Here is a 17,916-nt window from a genome sequence, read left to right as displayed (position 1 = left end):
TGTATTCAGCCTTACAAAGCAGTGCTGCAATGGAGCATTTCTTCATACACACATACATCCTGTAGGCACTTTCAATACTTACCTTTAAGCCATCCAACTTGTGCTATCAAATCTCATAGAACAGATAGAATAAACCCTCGATAATATTTAAATACAAATGCATAACCTTTTTACAAAGGATATGTCAGCCTTCTTAGAAATACTACGGTTTAGGTCATATTTTTGCTACCAACAAAACAAAAAACCATACCCCTATTTCTCCTGTCTCATGATTTACAAGTAAAAGTGGGCTGTGTTTTGTTCTTTTTTTTTTTTTAAATCCCCCAGTGTTGTTCAGAAGAGGCAGCCACAAGTATCCTTAGGCAGTTGTTTTCATACAGTCCTATTCAGAAATTCATACCCCAACTTTACAGTTTCTACCATGCTGAAACAGACAACTCAAGATTGGAAAAGATGTAGATTATAAAATATGTAGGATAGATGCTGTACCTTTAAATAAGTACAGATAAACTATGCAGCCATTTATAAGTTCACTGTGCAATCATTTTTGCTAATCATGAACAAAACTGAAATAATCGGATTTAAAAAACATTAAAGCAAATATTCATACAACAATACTGAAAAGAAGTATCACCAAGAGCAAAGCTACTGACACTAGGAAGTGGCAAAAAGATTTATTGGTGTATTCAAAGTGAAATGACAATATTCAAAAGACATTGATGGATTTCCACTAGGTGGTGACCTAAGTGCAGGCAGCTGTTAAGATTTGTCGCTGCTACTTCCATGCTTGGAAACAAAGTTAAAAGCCTGTCCCATTACAAGTCTTACTAATGCAGCAGAATCTAGGGAACTACTAATTGAAACCATCTTAACACTTTCACCACATTGTCTAAGTTAATTCAGAGGGTCCTCAAAACCACAGTACTATTCCTTACACTTCAAAATTAGTCAGCCACTAAGCACAAATCCCTCTATAACCACATGGTTACAGCCTCAGTTCCACACATAGTCAGACTATTTCCTATAGTCACATTCACATTTAAATGAAGGAAAACAAGGCTGCAAGTGTGCAGGGTAGGAAGTGTGGCTCTTGAATTAACTGCCCATTCTCGCATTTTACTTACTCTCCACTCCTGCAGTACCTGTCCAGTCTTCTGCCCTTGCAGCTCCAATCCAGCCAATTTTGCAATCCACAGTTATCTTTAGTTTTGCTCAGGACCAGTTCCCATGCCTAGCCAACCTGCCAGGCTTCCCCATCATTGCTACTTAACAAGGTCCCCAGCATGATTAAAAGCATTAGCTTTAAAAGTCATATTACCCATCAATTAACTAATATATTAAGTATAGCATTTTAGTCTCTTTTAGTAATTTTCAATTGAGTACAAGTAACATGGATGCCTCCAAAAACACATTCCAAAAGCATGTGTACTATTGTAATCAGACAGTAAACAGCTGGCTACCCAAGTCTATGAACATTTCTCATTTTATTTCACTTGAAAGATTACAACATATGTAAAATTTTGGAAAGCATCGCTAGAACATCCCCGTCTTCCTAATCATAATGTCTTCATGTTTTTCCCCTAAAGAAATTGCTAAAGTTAAATAAAAGCAGCATTAGACATTACAGAGTAACAGCTCATTAATAACTCCTTGCAACTATTCTAAAAGATGTACATTTTTTTTACACTGAAATGCATTAGACAAAACAAACTATTTCTACAATGTTGCATTTAAGTTATAATTTCTTTTCAGTCTAACAGTAAATCTCATCTCCACCTTCCAAGACGAGACATACATATTTCAAGAGCTTTGGTGGAAGATGTGTAAAACAAACTGCTATACTGCCTGTAAGGGATCTGGCAAGCAGCTGCAGTATGCTGTAGTTCTAACAAGTTGTATTTCATACACCTGAAATGCCCAGGGCTTCAGACAAGTACTTGGATACCACTTACTTAAAACACTATGAGCATATGCACATCAACACTGCTAGAGCAGTTTATTCAGCAAGTGAAGACTGCTGAAACTGCTTCCCTGCCTCTTTCAAGAGAAGATACCGAGCCCTTTGCAAGTGGCTTAGAGAAAGTATCTTCAATCTCACAGTAATGGTCTGAAGTCTTGCACATTATACTACCTAACACACATAGTACATACAAACACAGTACTACATACAGCTGCTAAAAGTTATTTTCCTGCTCTATCTGCACATAAACCTACACCTTTTAATAAAGTCCTGTCATTCAAATTCAGGGACAATACCCTTCTATTTTTGCAAGCAGCAAATTTAAGCATGCTAAGAAAAAAAAAAAATAGGTACACAGAAGAAACATTAACATGGAAGAAACTGACTTAAATGAGAAGCTAGGTAAAGGCATTATGAATCAACTCTCAGATGTGAGTATTCAGAGTGACACAATTTGCAGTGGCTAGATTCTTAGCGTTAGGAGCTACCAAAGGTTTTGTGTGCCCTTTTTTGTTAGTATTTCTTTGGTGGTGGTGGTGGGTTTTTGGGTTGTGCTTTTCTGTTGTTGTTGGGCTTTTGGCTTGGTGTGTTTTTTGATTTTGGGTGGTGTTGTTGGTTTTAACTAATAACTTACATCTATCCAGGGTTATGAATCTCATCTATCGGTAAGAACAGACCAAAATATCATTTAGTCTAATTTGTGTAATTTTAAGAATGCAAATCACAATGAACAAGCATTTACAGGGACAGCATGGAGACCATGTCATGATGAGGAAAAATAAACACAAGTGAGTGAAAAAGATGAGATGATGTGCTGCCAGGCTCCTTACCCATTGCTGCTGCTGTTGGAGCTCCCTGATGGTATTCTCAGCTTGCTCCAGTTTAGTAATGGCCTCATCACTCTGCTGTTTGATGGTGGCCAGCTCCCGTTTTATGAGGTAGTTTTCCTCAGCCTCCTGGGCCCTTGTCACTTGTCCCTTAGGACATAATTTATTTTTTTTAAGCAATTTCGGACAAATCCAAGAAAGACTGCCTTTGTGATGCTTAGCTGCTTATTTCATCAGATTGGTTTTGCAAACAGCATAGAGTACAATTGGTAGAAATTTTAGGAGAAGGTAGTACTAAACAGCTGCTTTAGTACTTTGTAATAAAGTTCAGCATCTGTTTAGCAAGCACAATTGTGTACTTGCATTCAATAAAATTCCTTTCGTGCAATATTACTCAGTTGTACATGCAGAGATTTAAGTTCACAATATTCAATTTCAGTGTTAATACAGTGTCATAGAATCCATTTGTCACAGGAATTTGTACCAAAAAATACATTAGGAAAGGAAAAATATTATAACGTGCAGGTATTGGGTTTATATATTTTTAGTAAACAAAATGAAACAAGTTTCTAGCAAGAGATTAGCTCTATGTTTATTCCAAATCAGCAAGGCAGGGATAGAGTACAGCATGCAAATATGCATGCATTAAAGCATTTTGGGGGTTTTCCACAGTAGCAAGAAAGTCATACAGTAGAAGACTAAAAGACTATACCTGTATCAGTCTATCTGCCAAGGAAGCACTTTCCTACAAAGGAAAAATTCAGATAGGAATAAGGAAAAGAAAAACCAAAACACAAAGGGGTGATAATAGTGACAAAAAGGACAAGAGCTGAGAAAGAAAATGCCCAAATTCTACCATTTTCTGTACAAACTCTTTTTTGCAAAATTAACAACTCTTCATATAAATTAAGGCAACTCAGCCTGAAAGTCCCAGGAAGCAGCCTTTTCCACAAGAGATTTTACACAGTCCATCTTTGATACAAGAATGTCTCAAAGCCAGATTTCCGTAATACTTAAAAAATTCACCTACAGGAGACTGGCCATTTTTATCTGAATGGCTTGCTTCCCTAATTAACAAAAGTTACTGATACATTATCTGATACAATCTAGAAGATAGATGCAAGACGTCATCTATGGTCCATCCACAACATGAAAGGAAGGCATAATTTGAGCATAAAGGAAACTCCACTAAGCACTGAGGCATTCGTGCAGAACTAAAGCTTCCAAAAAGATGAAGCAGGAAAGTTAAGTGGTACAAACTGACAGACACAAGTAGAAAATTTCAACTATGACAGCTAATACTTTGTTTTACTGAACTCTTGCAGTAACTCGAGTAGTTCATAGTTTCTCTTTCCTTGCCAAAGTTTTGCAAGAAAGAAATTTTTATTTATGCACACTGATAAGCACTACATCCCCCCCCCCCCCCCCCCCAAGTTGCACATTTAATTAATTTCTACTCTATCACCCTTGAAAGCACTCAATTTTTGCAGATTCTACAACAGAGAACATGCCTATTTGCAGACCATCTTTGTCCTTGGAACTTTTATTAAAATTGAAGTTCAAACTGGTTGATAAGAGATATTACTTAGAAGTTAAGGTAAGATGTTTGTTATTAAGGTACACTAAGGATATCACAACCAAATCATATAGGTTAGGATGAGGAAAAATATTTTAGAATAGAAATAAGCTTCCAACAGAAGAACTGAGCGTGTTTGTTCACCGTTTATGATCTGTTTTTCAGATGCTGTGATGACAACAATCTTCAGAAATTCTTATTAATAGATAATATTTTTCCATTTGGAAATGTTCTAATTCCAGTCAGAACGGGATACTCTGAAAGTGAATTCTGAAATTTTAAGTACAGAATTTGCAAAAGCACTAGCATCTGGCAGTTCATCATGGACTTCCTAATTAAAAAAAAAAAAAATCTGATTTTAAACCTCTGCAAGTTAAGTATAAAACACGGATCTTTACTATTATAAATTTGCCAAGAGCACTGAAGTGATTCACTACAGCTTCAAACTTCGTAAAAAGAGTCTGCTCTTTCCAGTTAATTTTATCAGCACTTCAATATTAGAAACAAAGATGTTTATAAAATTGTATTTTTGGTCACAACTTTCACAATATGTCCTTATTAGGTGCATTTTTCCAAACTACATTCAGAAATCAATTAGAATTTTACACAGATTGACTGTTTCTCCAAGAAACTGTAATGGATTTAACATCTGAAGTGTGACATCTTTCAATTATGTCACTCTAAATTGAATCTTTACCATTTTCTTCCCTGTGAAACATGAACAACTGTTTGCAACTCACAAGAGCGTTCAATTTCATTTGTTAAAGATAGTTGCTATTCATGGTTAAGACGGACAGAAGTGTTCTCATTCTACAGCAGACCAGCTCAGATGCAATCTGTCACAGCAAGCACGATACCAGAATATAGAAGAGGCCATTGGAGAACAATGCCTGCATGTTGGCAATGTATTGACAACAGTTACCATGCATACTTCTAAAGTTATATACAGTTACAAAGAAGCCTAACAAAACTCCATTCCAGACTAAACCTGTGAGAAATAAGTCTTAAAAGATATTCTCCCCTCCACGTACCCAGAATTGCTACAAAAATTCAAAACTATGTAAAACAAATTAATGGCAGCAGATTTCCTGTACTGAATGTGAATGCTGCAACAATACCCCTCTACTGCTGCATTCGCTAGCAATGAAATAATCTGCTTTCATCTCCATCTCTCTCTGGTCATTGGTAGTCATTGGTGGTCATTTTGCTCCTGCATAAAAACACCCAGCAACTTCAGATTTTCAAAACTGAGGATTCTCACAATAACCTCTTTTCCACCCAAGCAGTCCACTATTTCAAGTAGTCTTCTGGACTTTGAACAGATGCTTCTAATTCAGAAAGAAAACAGTACAACAAAAGTTGGGTATGTCAAAATGTTTGATTTCATATTCACTAAGAGCCAGACATAACAACCTTAAAACATTTACAAGCACAGACCCTAATTGCTTTGTTATTGCCATGCTAAGCACTGTTAGTAAACACCGTAGATTAGCAGGAAAAACAGTAAGCTATAATTCTGAGATTCCCATTCCATATAGTAAAATTGCCATCAATTTAAGTATAAATTAACACAGATTAAATCTAATCACCAACATACTTACTTTTTCTAATGTTTCAATGCGCTGTTTTAGGAGTCTATTTTCAGTTCGTAACCTCTGGAAGATAAACGGTTCAGAATTGTATTTCTCAAGTTATGAATTGGAAGTCTGATAAAAGCCAAGCAAGCTAACAATGTTTTTATCTCATCACATCTATGAAAATCAATATAAATAAAAAAAGTAATTGGTGACCTTTTTGACATCCTTTTATATGATGTACTAACTCAAAAGATGAGTTTAAACAGCTTGATACAGCAAAGATTAGAAGTCTTGTGTTATACAAAAGCATCTGTGTTGCATTAGATGAAAACAGTATGTCTGCAGGTGAACCACAGGGCTTAACCACACATTAGACCTGACAGCCTCCTTGTCATAAACAGAGCCAGACAGTCTTCATGGTTAAGTGCACTCCCTGCACTCGGACACTCCCTGCACTAGGACAGGCTAATGAGATAGCTACAAGGTTTCCTTCCTTTTCCTCCCAATAATTTATATTAAATTATATAATAATATTTATTTAATCTGTAAAATTATACTGAGAATTATTTACCTCGGATGCCCCAGAAGTGAGAAAGAACTGTACTGAACTGCATATTTTACCAGTGGATTTCCTATAAATTTTAGCAGTCAGCATTCAGATAGAAGAGATCTGTATCCCTAAGAATAGGGCCATGGATATCAGTCCAGTAATGCTTTACTCTGCCAGGCTAAAATAGCAGAGTTTCTTAGCAGAACAGAGTAAGTCAGAAATGGTTTATATAAGGTCCCAAAAAAGGGCCTAGAAACAGACAGCTTTGGGTTGTTGGGGTTGGTTGGGGTTTTTTGTTGGTTGGTTGGTTTTGCTGGGTGGGGGTTTTTTTGTTGTTGTTTTGGTTTTTTTGGGGGGGAGGGAGAGCAGGGAAGGACTTGAAGTAAATTAAAATACTAGAATCTAAAGTTACAGTTGTCTTTCAAATGATTTTGTTCTGTCCTGTTCTGCAGAGAGCTGTCATTTGAGTCCTGCAAATCTTCTGATTTGAGATGCCATTACAGCAGGTCCTAATGCTGCTAACTGCCTCGCTGCCTGTTACAACAACAAACTGCCTGAAAAAGCTTGGAACACCTTTGTGCTCCCAGGTGCTCATCGCTGAATTTTTCTGAAGAACTGATGCCTTAGAAACTGATCTTGAAAGGCAAAATGACTAGCAGTGGACAGGAAGAAGGAAGGCTGTTAACTCGCTTCCTCTACTAAGCTTTGTATACTACACTCGCCCATCATTTCTCCCACTGCCTTTTCTCATGGAACTGGCTGAAAACATGACACAAGAAAGCACATCCAGATCAAACACCATGCTGTGAAAAAAAAATGTGAAAAAGGAAAAAAAGCAGCAAAAACCTATTTATGTCACAAAAGCAAAAAGATGCAGTGATTAAGTAAATACAGGAAGTAGGTCAGCTAGTGAAAGGGAAACACAAACTGCACTCACAGGGTGGGTTTTTTTTCCACATTATGTATCAATTGCAGAAGCTCCAAAAGAAAAAGTGACTGCAGACAGCAGCCACTCAATCTTGGGTCCAATGCATAAGAAAAATCAAGATCTCAAAATCAATGATAAACCACTCAAGTGCAATCTGATAAACTCTATCTTAACATGTGTTTTACAAACCTCCTGTGTGGGACACCTACATCTAAACTAGAACATTTGGAACCTCTGATAAATGACGCCATCTGTAATCAAGCTTTAGTCAGCAGAAAATAATGAAAACTAAGTACCACCGGTCTCCATCAAAGATTTTTCTTTAAATGTCCACAAGAAGTCTCAGTAATTTCACTATAAGTGTCCTTTATTACTAGACATCCCAAATACAAATGCTGAAAGAAAAGAATTTGGGGACCTCAATTACATGTCCTGCTACATATACAGATCAAATATGTAATCCCACATGTAGGAATTAAACTGATCCATAAACAAACTTGTTGAGGCTCTCTTACTTTAATTTCAACTTGTTCTTCCATTTCCTTTGTCTTTATTGTAGTGTATTCCTTTTCTAACCTAAAAATTAGAAATAGTAAGTTAAGATTAGAAGAATTGCAGATAACTTACTTGTTGGTGTAATACCTAACAAATAACAGTAGAACAGCGATACAGATTATTGGTATTTTGTCTGTTTAAGTGGCCACTTGAAATGCACTCCTGTAAATATTTAGACTGGACATTAAAACAAAATTTAAACACAAAGACTTCTGTAGATATCAACAGACTCTGAACCAGCACTCTGAAGTGCAGGTGCTTGCTTGTATACATTTACAGTGGCAATGATTTGGAGCTACTCTGTAATAACCACTCAATGGAATTATGCAATAATCAGTTCAATAGATTCAGCGAAAAGAAAAAAGAGCTTGGAAAGCCTGGAAGACAGAAAGATGCAGAGAGACTTGAGACAAGTATCTTAAACATATAAAACAATTTTGGCCCCTCTCCAGCAAACCACAAAATTGTCCTAATTGAAAAAGGTGGCAACAAGAAAAAACAAGCTGAGATAAACAATGCCTCTACAGAAGGCAACCAAGGAAGTTTAGGCTCAGAATGGTAGGATTTTACGCTACATACACTTCTATTGGCTTTCAGAGACAATGTTTTTCCTGAAAGCTTTGTTACTACTTCTGTTTCAGAGAAGACTGCTCACTACAGCACTGATCGTAGGCCACTGACAGAGGATTGGCAAATCCAGCTTGAAAGACCCTAGCACAATCTGCAGGGCAAGAACAGTGAATGTACAATATATTACAACCAACTGGAGAATCGCCAAACTTAACCCTGGAAAAGCACAATATGTGCAGCTTGGCTTATCAAAACATAATTTACCAGAGGCAGAAAAGAGAAGACATGCAACTAACCTTAAAAAAAAAGTAGTATTATGCTCAGGATTTCAAACCCCAAATGAAAGTTATTTTACAATCATCAATGGTATTACAAAGTTTCATCAATTTATATTTTAAAGAGCACTAATCTTGATCATACATGCACTCTTTAGCACCGTGAATACTTTTCCAGTTCCTGAGAACTTAAGTCTTAAGAATTTCAGCCAGATCATAACGTTTAACCTCCTTTCCCTACTTCACCCTCAAAAAACCAAACAATCCCCCCCTCCCAAAAAACATCCCACCCCCTCCACTTTTTCTATACAGATCCTGTTTACAGAAGTGCTGTAATTCCCTGTAAGTTGTAGCTTTCTTCAAAAGCTTTTTAGGTTATTTTTATAAATGAAATATAGCTTTATTTTATTTAAGAAAAATGGCAAATACTGCTTTAGAAGAATTTTCTTGCAGACAGAACTTCAGTTTTAACTGTTTATACTATAAAACACCAAAAAATTTAAAAGATGGAAAATTCAAAATTAAATACTGAATAACTAGTTTTAAAGATAAACAAACAGTAGCTCTTAGCAACAGTATAATCTATTTTCTCAAAATGTTATACCTACTTTTTCATCTTTTTTGCATTGTATTTGACTTGGTAAGATGCTTGGATTAATTTGTCTGGACCACTGTCAAACTGATGTGGAATGACCTTTTGAAAGTGCTAAAAGCAATCAGAGCACAAGATTACATATAATTAATAGCTGCAAGGAAATACACACACACGCACATTACACATTTCAGACATCTCTTACAGTTATTATAACCCTAATTTACCTGTAACATTCCTTCCATGTCAAGCTGCAGTAATTCTGCTTGGTTCATCTGAAGTACTGCTAAACCTACTCGAAATACTATCTCTAAACCCTGAAAATAGAAGAAATGTCCAACAATTATTCATGGCATTGTTACCAGTACAGAAAAATTCTACTATTTACTAATGTTGGAAATATCACCCAGTTTCTCAAACAAGCAAAAGGGCTACTGAAAAATCTCTCAACAAATTGGTTCCAGGTTTCTTATTTTGCCTTGAGGACAAGTAGTCCTGCTATTTGTCCTGATGCTAGACCTGCTCCCCCTGCCCCAAGAGGCTAGTGCTGAGGTAAAAACTCGAGTAACAGCTGTTCTCTATGTCAGCTTTATCAAAAATTTTAAATATATCTAGTACAAAACCCCCCAGGTACTTCTCCAAAAAGCCATTTTAATTTCAGACATAGTACAATGCAGTTAAACTATTTAAACAGATACAAGGGAATATCTCACTCATATATACTATCTTGGACATTCTTGAGTGTAAGCTGAAAGGATCCACCTTTGACTTACTATTTTCTAAAAGACAATTGCAGAGAAAGAGCATAAATGGACCATAAGCTTTGGTTTATTACCAGTTACAACCACACAAAGCTCTAATCCTAAACACAGCTTGGGTGTCTTCGTGACAGTGACACCAAATAATTCCATAAATTCCTTGGCTACTGGTCAGCATCTGGACAATAGAAGATGCCAACACTCCCTCTTCTTGGACTGCATATCCCCATGGAGCTTTAACATTGGCCTGAAAGCAGCATTACTCTCCACCCCAAACTTACTATAATACTGAGAAACTGATGTCCCTGTTGTATGCAATGCTATTGCACTGCACCCAGAACTGACAGATTTGGTAACTCTTCAATAGACTTAGAGTACAAAGTTGCATACAGTATCTACATTCAAATATTTAGTTGCTCTTCCTTGACAAACTACATACACAGACATTTTCCCCTACAAAATAACCTGATAAGCATAAGGACTAAAAAGCAAGAGTATTTGAGATTTGCTCATCATAATGGGATTTATACCACTACCTAAATAACTGTTTTTAACAGCTACTCTTGAAATGGAACATATGAGTATTGAGTAGTTACCTCAGACATAAAGATATCAAATATTCTTGTTGCAATTGGTAGTGGAAAAGTTGTAAGGAAAATAGTTAAAAACCATGATGATGCATACATAGAAGTGTGGAAACTCTGAGACTGAAAGTGCACATAAAGCTCCGGAAGATGCTCCTGGAAAAGACAAAGAAAAAATACATGTTAAGCTTCTGCTGGTAGTTTTAGTGTGTCCCTGTTTTTGACAAATTTTGAATAAAAGAAGAAAATAATTGATATTTAGTACAGACAGCAGCTTTGTAACACAGGACTAGAAAAGATGTTACTCATCATTATCAAGAACTATGCAACAGAAGTCCCAGTATAGAATGCCCTACAACACTTCTACCCTGCAAAGCACAGATTACAAAAACACTTCCTGATCCCAATAGGAAGTCACAAGCTTGTCAATCCCTAAGTCAAATCTAGAGTGGGCTACAAAAAAGAGCTGGAAAGAGCTAGGGTATGGCCAGAGACCTATGTCTTATTTGCTACCTAACATCCCACCCCTGATCATCATGCTAGGAACCGGATCACAAAACACAAACCTAAGTGTCTCTATCAGCCTGACCAGGAAGAAGTTTCCTGTGTCCCAAATCTGAACAAGATTTTAACTCTACATATGAGGGTATCTCCCAGTTTCCATTTTTTAAAATAGCTATAAATTGAAGACATTGACCTTCAGAATCTTCAAACAGAATTAGACATTCATATGCTTAAACTGTAGCAATACAAATCCCCATGCTTCACTGTTTAAAGCCAGTCACTGTCTGCCAAAGGTTAAAAGAGTAGACCGCACAGCCACATGCATTTACTTCTGAAGTTCTGCAACTAGCTCCTGTCAAGAGAACAGCCTATTAGCCAACAGACATGCCTGCTCTTGAACTGTAATTCCAAATTCCTTATTAATAGTTACTGAAGAGAAAGCCTGATAGATTCCTATGTACCTGTATCATGCATTCAAACTGGTACATACAAAGGCCCAGTTCAGCCATGCTCGGTTTAAAGAGTTCTCGTAGTCTGTAATCTTGCATTAATTTAACAAACACACAAAATGCCTCTTCTTCTGGCATCTACAGTTAAAAACAAAAAAGCACAGTAAAAACTCTGGACAAATGTAAGGATATATCACAGTAAGTGCCTAGGAGGGTTTAGGGTTGGGTGGTTTTGTGTGTGCAGTGGGGTTTTTTTGGTTTTAGGTTGTTTGTTGTTTTAAGGGATTTATAACCAATTACTGTAATGAACTTCTGTATATATTGAATTCTATCAAGTGATTTCTAAACTGAAATGGAGGTCTGCACGTTTCTTATAATATATGCTACTTTGTCATAAAACAAAAGGCAGTAATACAAAGGCAGCTTTAAGATTGTCAAATTAACTATGAAGTTCCATTTGAACTCTGAGGAGATTCAGTATAATAGAATTGAAATGACAAGTTCAATACTTGAACAACATTCACCAAAATAGCTTGCAAGTCTGCAATCCTGCCTTAGCTCTGATAAATAAATGTATTCTCCCACTCAAAGATAGTATCTTCTTGGCAAATAGAACCACAGAGAATAAATCTCGTTTGATTTGCAGAGTAAACAGCTGCCCTTGACAATTCCATTGTAACAAAATGACTAAGGAAAACCATTATAAAAATTCCCAATAAGCCACCATGATATATTATGCATTCTAGCAGGGATTTTAAAGGTTCATATATTTTTAATATCATGTTTACCTGCATAAGCAGTAATCCAACTATAAAAGCACTTCCTTGACAGTATCCAACCTCACGATCCACCAAAGAATAAGCCTAGGAAATAAAGTTTTAAGACTCTCAACAATTAAAACCTCATTATTAATAAAAAGTAATCATAGTTCATGCTGTTATTTTGCTAATAACTTACTCTTCCTCTCCCAAATCCAGCGAGGACAGACATCCTATTCGGAAGTTTTAGTCAGATGTTCTAGTTGCTACCTGTTGCTACAAAGGGGTATGAACTCTGCTCTCTGATAGCCTACAAAGCTAAAACTAAGGCATACCTAAAAAAAATACCTGCAGTTTTCAACTACAGGAATTTGCCAAAAAAAAAAAAAAAACCAAACCCAACAACAAAAAAAAAAGCCACAAACAGAGACAGCTAGACAGCTGGCATACAAACTGCACAAGGCTACCACTTTTAGAGGAGACAGACCTGACAAAGAAACAACAGTTCTTTTCAGAAAACTTATGTGCTGCAGATTTATTTACAGGTGGAGGAAATGCGGTGATCTCCATGCATGTTGCATCTTCTTTCTAGAGTTATGGAAGTTAGTATGATTTGGAAACCTGCCAACTTTTCTGTTGAAACTATGTTGTATGGAAAAGTGGAAAAGTCTATCTTTGAAAATTTAAGCTCTAGTACAACGAAGACAAAGCAACGCAAACTTGATTTTATGGTGGCATTCTCATTTTGTGCTTGGGCACTGTAACAACTGCATGGTATCTTGTCCCTGCCAGTTGCTGCTACTACTTGCAGGTTCAGAAACACTTGAATGACCAAGACATGTTCTTGTCTTGGTCAACATTGTTTACTTTACTTCACAGCACACTTTATTCCATTATACTATGAGCAGTTAGCATGCGATTCTGGTTTAATGCAAATTTAGTAAGTTTTAAAAATCTCTTATAAAGTAAAACCATTAACTATAGGAATACCATATTTGAAAGCTATCTTTGAAACTGGAACGTAATTTGTTAAACCATTCCAGTGTCAAGCAGAGTAAGTAAAAGAAACTTAAACACGTGAACCTGATGCAAGTTCACTATATACAAGGCAAAATTATTTTCTAAACTTCTGTGCACGTTCTGGCTAATGTATTTTCAATGGATGACATACTGACTTACCTTCATTACATTGAACAAGACCTCCTGTCCAAGGCTGTCTTTCTCTTTAAAAAAATCATGTTCAGGGTATGTTCTAGCAATGTCTCTTCTTATTAATTTCTCACAAGGAGATGTCATTTTCAAAAGCTCTGAATACTGATCCTTAATTGGCATGCTTTGAGCACTGCATAAAAGTTGCCAAACAATTGCTCTGAAATGATGAGGTACCCCTTTTCGAACAAGCTCCTAAAGCACAAAAAAAAAAAAAAAAAGACAAATTCATTTATATTTCCTGAAAATATAAACATGAGCCTAAAGAACAAAACACTTCAACAAATTAAGTTCCTCACGACTTCAGAAAATGTTTACATCATGTCACAAACCAATCATAGAGTTTATAACGTGTAAAACTCAATTGCAGTGTGATAGATTATTAGCTAACAAAAGAAAGAAGACTCCAAATCATTTTTAGTGGCTAAATTAGCCAATGAAAGTAGTCCCTTCTTCATAGTAACCTACTTGAAAAACTGAATATTCAAGTAATTTTAAACAAGAACTCCCATTAGCCAGAATTTAATATAGTTATTTTTATATTTCACAAAAGATGACTGAAAACACAAAAAGATCACAAAATTATTATCAAAATTATCACAAAAGATAACACCCTTAGTTATACCTGTAGTGACGGAGATATAAGAAACCACCAATTAAAAATTATTTCCGAGACAGGTAAATGGTAAAAAGTGGAATTAACTGTAGCACAGCCAACTGCAACAACAACAAAAAAAATTGCACAGTACTACTATGAGAAGTCATTTGACAAACTTGACAAGTTGTGTCTGACTTTTCTGGTGTGCCAGTATTTCCAAGTTCTCTTTTAAGAAAGTATTTAAATGTAGTTTCAGACACTGGACCAAGAAAACACTAAGTTTACATCTACTGTATTAACTAAATTTACTTTATCTTCCCTGGAAAAAAAAAAAAAATCAGCTAGGGATTATACAATTCAAACCTTCCCAGATCAATAGAGCTAAAAACCTGGTACTTGTCTTTTCAGAAAGCACAAGCAGAAATTAGTCTTGTTGCTTGATGTGAAAACTGAGAAAAAAGTATGATTCAGGAAGTTTACAGACTGCCTTAGTGGTACTTTCTGCAACTAGGATCAGTCTGTCCTGGAAGATTGTCTCTTCAAGACAAGAGAGTTCCTTTAATAATTTTTTGTACCTTAAGAACTGTTACCAAGTATTCTGTCTCCTAAAGGATAGTTTCTTTCACTAGTATTTATTCTGAAGCCAGAGTAATCTCCTATTCTGCAAAGCTGCCTCTTTTTCCTCTTTGTTCCAAATATTTCTCCTACCTCTCCAAACATTAATTAATGCAACAGAGGTAACTTTTAAAGAGACTCTTGCTTTCAAGTTTTGTTTTTGTTAAGCTTGAACTCTACTGCAGGAGTTTTGCATCACTCACCTCAATTTCCTAATATCCCTACGATCTCCAGCCTTCTTCAGAACCATCCTAGTAATGCCACTCCAACTATTTGTCCCGTCTACGACACCCTGTGTTATTTCCCAAAAGATTTCCAACTCCAAGACAACAACCCTAACACATCAGCTTTTCACATCTGTCTCTAGCTATCATTTGTGAACAACACACTGTCAGATTGTAGATCAGTCATCTAAAGCCTCAAGGGCTACTAATAACAAAGCATTAGCAAGTGGTTTCTTGCTTTAAGTTACTGTGCACCTGCTCGACAAAGTAACAGGGTTAATCTCTCCAAGAATCCTAAAGGAAGAGCAGGAAAACACACCTACTAAGCGGCACTAAAATGGTGCTATTATGGACACTGAAAAGCAGGACTTAAGTCATCCTTCAGAATCCCTCCATAAACAGGAAACGAGTTCTGAAGTGGGTCAAAAGACATCAGGTTGGAACACATCACCTATGCAGGAAGGTAAATACACCTATGCCTAAAAACTTAAAAAACTTACCATATATCTACTAACTTAAGACCAGCTTTTACAGCCGAGACAAAAAGATACCTATGCTCCTAAAGTCATACCTACTGGCACAATCAGGAAATAGGTATGGATGTTCCGGTATTCCATCGTAAATGCAGCATGACACAGTTTAGGCTGACTTTTGACAAACAAAATAAAAACACAAAAAATATTGAGAAATATTTAACCAGCAAAGGAAAACTCACTAGCAATATAATTAAAGATTTACTGGAAATTAGTCAAATACTCCCCAAATTATACTTGGCCAGCTGTAAAAACAAATGATACTTGTGACACTAAATTGTTCAAATGCAGGCAGTTCAAATGAATTCTATCCAACCAGATCTACTTATTACCATCTCACTTCTCCTTTCTCTTGCCAGGTTCACGTGGCCTTCTTTTCATGGCCTTTTGGGAACACCTTTCCAGAAACTGTTTTCCCTATGCAAGCAGGAAGTCTTGAATTCATTTTCTTCCCTTGTTTCCTCTCTCAAGTCATGTTCTCTCTTCACAACTGCTTCACATAAAAGATACTTTACTTTAGCCCATTGTTCTGCCTTCCCACAACCTATTCATACACACATTTCAAACTGCTCAAAAGACCTTGAAATTTGTATTCTGCACATAAAACTACAGACTAGAGCCAATAAAGAACCAAAGCAGAACAGACTTGCCTACGAACAAAAAAATCCCACGCTGCTGTACTTGCTGCCTCTGAAACATGGGTATGTTCAAATGCCCTAGATGCTTTTTAGTTTGAATTTAAAGTGTAATTGAATTCCACTTTGTACATGCCCACAACTAACCCAGACCAGACACACACTGGTTAAAGTTTGTCCGATCCACTCAGAATTTAGAAACTATGTGTTCTTCTGCTTAAGGTCATCCCTGGGGTCAACACAAAAACCTAAAAACTCAGAGCCTCATACAGTAGAATTATCAGCTCTTCTAATAAGAATGCTTTAAAAAGACAGCTGCTCAGTGGGAAAATAATCATCGCATCCAGCTATCAGATGCCCTTAAGTGGGTTTTCAGTAATTCCATTTTGGAAACATGAAGCAAATATTCCCTATATTCATGGGAATCTCTCATTAGAGGTACACTGAAAGCTTTAGTATTCAAGATACAGTAAACGCAGCTAGCTGTCAGTAAGAGACACTGCTGGGCAAAACTGTTACCAAAGTCTGGTAACATTTACATAGGAAGCACTAAGGCTTAGGGATGGAAGCTTCTATTACATATTTATTTAAAAAAATAAGACCAACAGGAAGATAAAACCGTATCACTTATATCACATTACAAATATATCCTAAAAAGTAGTGTCCAACTACTACCTTAACTTGCTTTTCTTTCTTTTTCCGTACATCTTCCCATTCATTCACAATCCTTCCCCACAGGATCCATGAGTCTTCTTCAAGATGGCTGAGATTGCTAGAAGCTGATGAGCTAGATACAAGAGAAGATCCACTATTTCTTCTTGACCCATTTACTGATCGCAAGGATTTGCTATCTGTTTCCAAGAGTCTAAAAAGAAAGCACACAAAAAAACCAAATTCAAGTTCTTCTATTCACAGGACCACACTATTAATTGTTTGTTTAGAAGTCAATTCTTCCAACCTCTTTACAAAGAATGTACCCAAAGGTTCAGTGGAACAGTTTTTCCAACATCAATTTGTACTAAATTTGAAAAGAAGAACTGGTCAATGTTACTGTTTCTTCTTGAGATCTCAAATAATTCTGCAGACAGAAGAACAGCTTGCACTGCAGCCTTTTAAGAAACAGACAAAAATTTCACATTGTGCATCAACAACACTAAGAGAAGCCAGATTTTAATGCAAGGGTTCTGTGGTCTCATGAACCAGATCTTAATACATAAAGATATCAAATTAGAGAAAGTACAGCAGCATTGCAAGTCCAACGCTCTTTTACACACTCATCAACTGGAGATTAATAGCCCTACAGGGAATACGCTCAAGTTTTGTTTTGAGGCATGAGTACCAGCAAGAGGGCTTTGATTTTACCAGCAGCAAAAATCCCACAGCTGTTGCGCATCAGACTGACAAAGAGAACACAAGGAAGTTAAATATCCTCAACGATAGTGTCAAATGTCAAAGTACTACAAAAGACAGTAATTTTAAAGCAAAGACAAAAAATTAGCCTCCTAAAAGTCTACCTGATTACACTTTTTTTAATTGACAGTGTAAATACAGACAGAATAATGAAAACCTGGAGAAATTTCAGAACACCTGACATTTGCTGACAGCTGTTCACAAATCAATGTGGTGTTTTATAAATGCA

General features: G+C 36.3%; 1 protein-coding gene across 6 annotated transcripts in view; it reads right to left on the bottom strand.

The window, feature by feature from the left end:
* EVI5 (ecotropic viral integration site 5) overlaps positions 1 to 17,916 on the bottom strand; it is an 86,065-nt gene that overhangs the window by 51,188 nt on the left and 16,961 nt on the right. For 4 of the 6 annotated variants that reach the window (XM_075508368.1, XM_075508363.1, XM_075508365.1 and 1 more), the window contains 11 exons: positions 16,953 to 17,142; positions 13,643 to 13,867; positions 12,494 to 12,568; positions 11,718 to 11,843; positions 10,765 to 10,908; positions 9,638 to 9,727; positions 9,427 to 9,524; positions 7,934 to 7,994; positions 5,965 to 6,018; positions 3,500 to 3,532; positions 2,791 to 2,937 (listed from right to left, as the gene is read on the bottom strand). In XM_075508368.1, the coding sequence (XP_075364483.1) occupies positions 2,791 to 2,937; positions 3,500 to 3,532; positions 5,965 to 6,018; positions 7,934 to 7,994; positions 9,427 to 9,524; positions 9,638 to 9,727; positions 10,765 to 10,908; positions 11,718 to 11,843; positions 12,494 to 12,568; positions 13,643 to 13,867; positions 16,953 to 17,142 (1,243 nt within the window). Of the gene's footprint in view, positions 1 to 2,790; positions 2,938 to 3,499; positions 3,533 to 5,964; positions 6,019 to 7,933; positions 7,995 to 9,426; positions 9,525 to 9,637; positions 9,728 to 10,764; positions 10,909 to 11,717; positions 11,844 to 12,493; positions 12,569 to 13,642; positions 13,868 to 15,974; positions 16,128 to 16,952; positions 17,143 to 17,916 lie in introns of those variants that run through there. The other 2 variants (XM_075508369.1, XM_075508364.1) reach the window with 2 other exon arrangements.

This window comes from Mycteria americana, chromosome 7 (assembly GCF_035582795.1).
Source record: "Mycteria americana isolate JAX WOST 10 ecotype Jacksonville Zoo and Gardens chromosome 7, USCA_MyAme_1.0, whole genome shotgun sequence".
NCBI lineage: Eukaryota > Metazoa > Chordata > Aves > Ciconiiformes > Ciconiidae > Mycteria > Mycteria americana.
The sequence above is the reverse complement of the archived record's forward strand: the minus strand, read 5'-3'. Positions and strand labels throughout refer to the sequence as shown.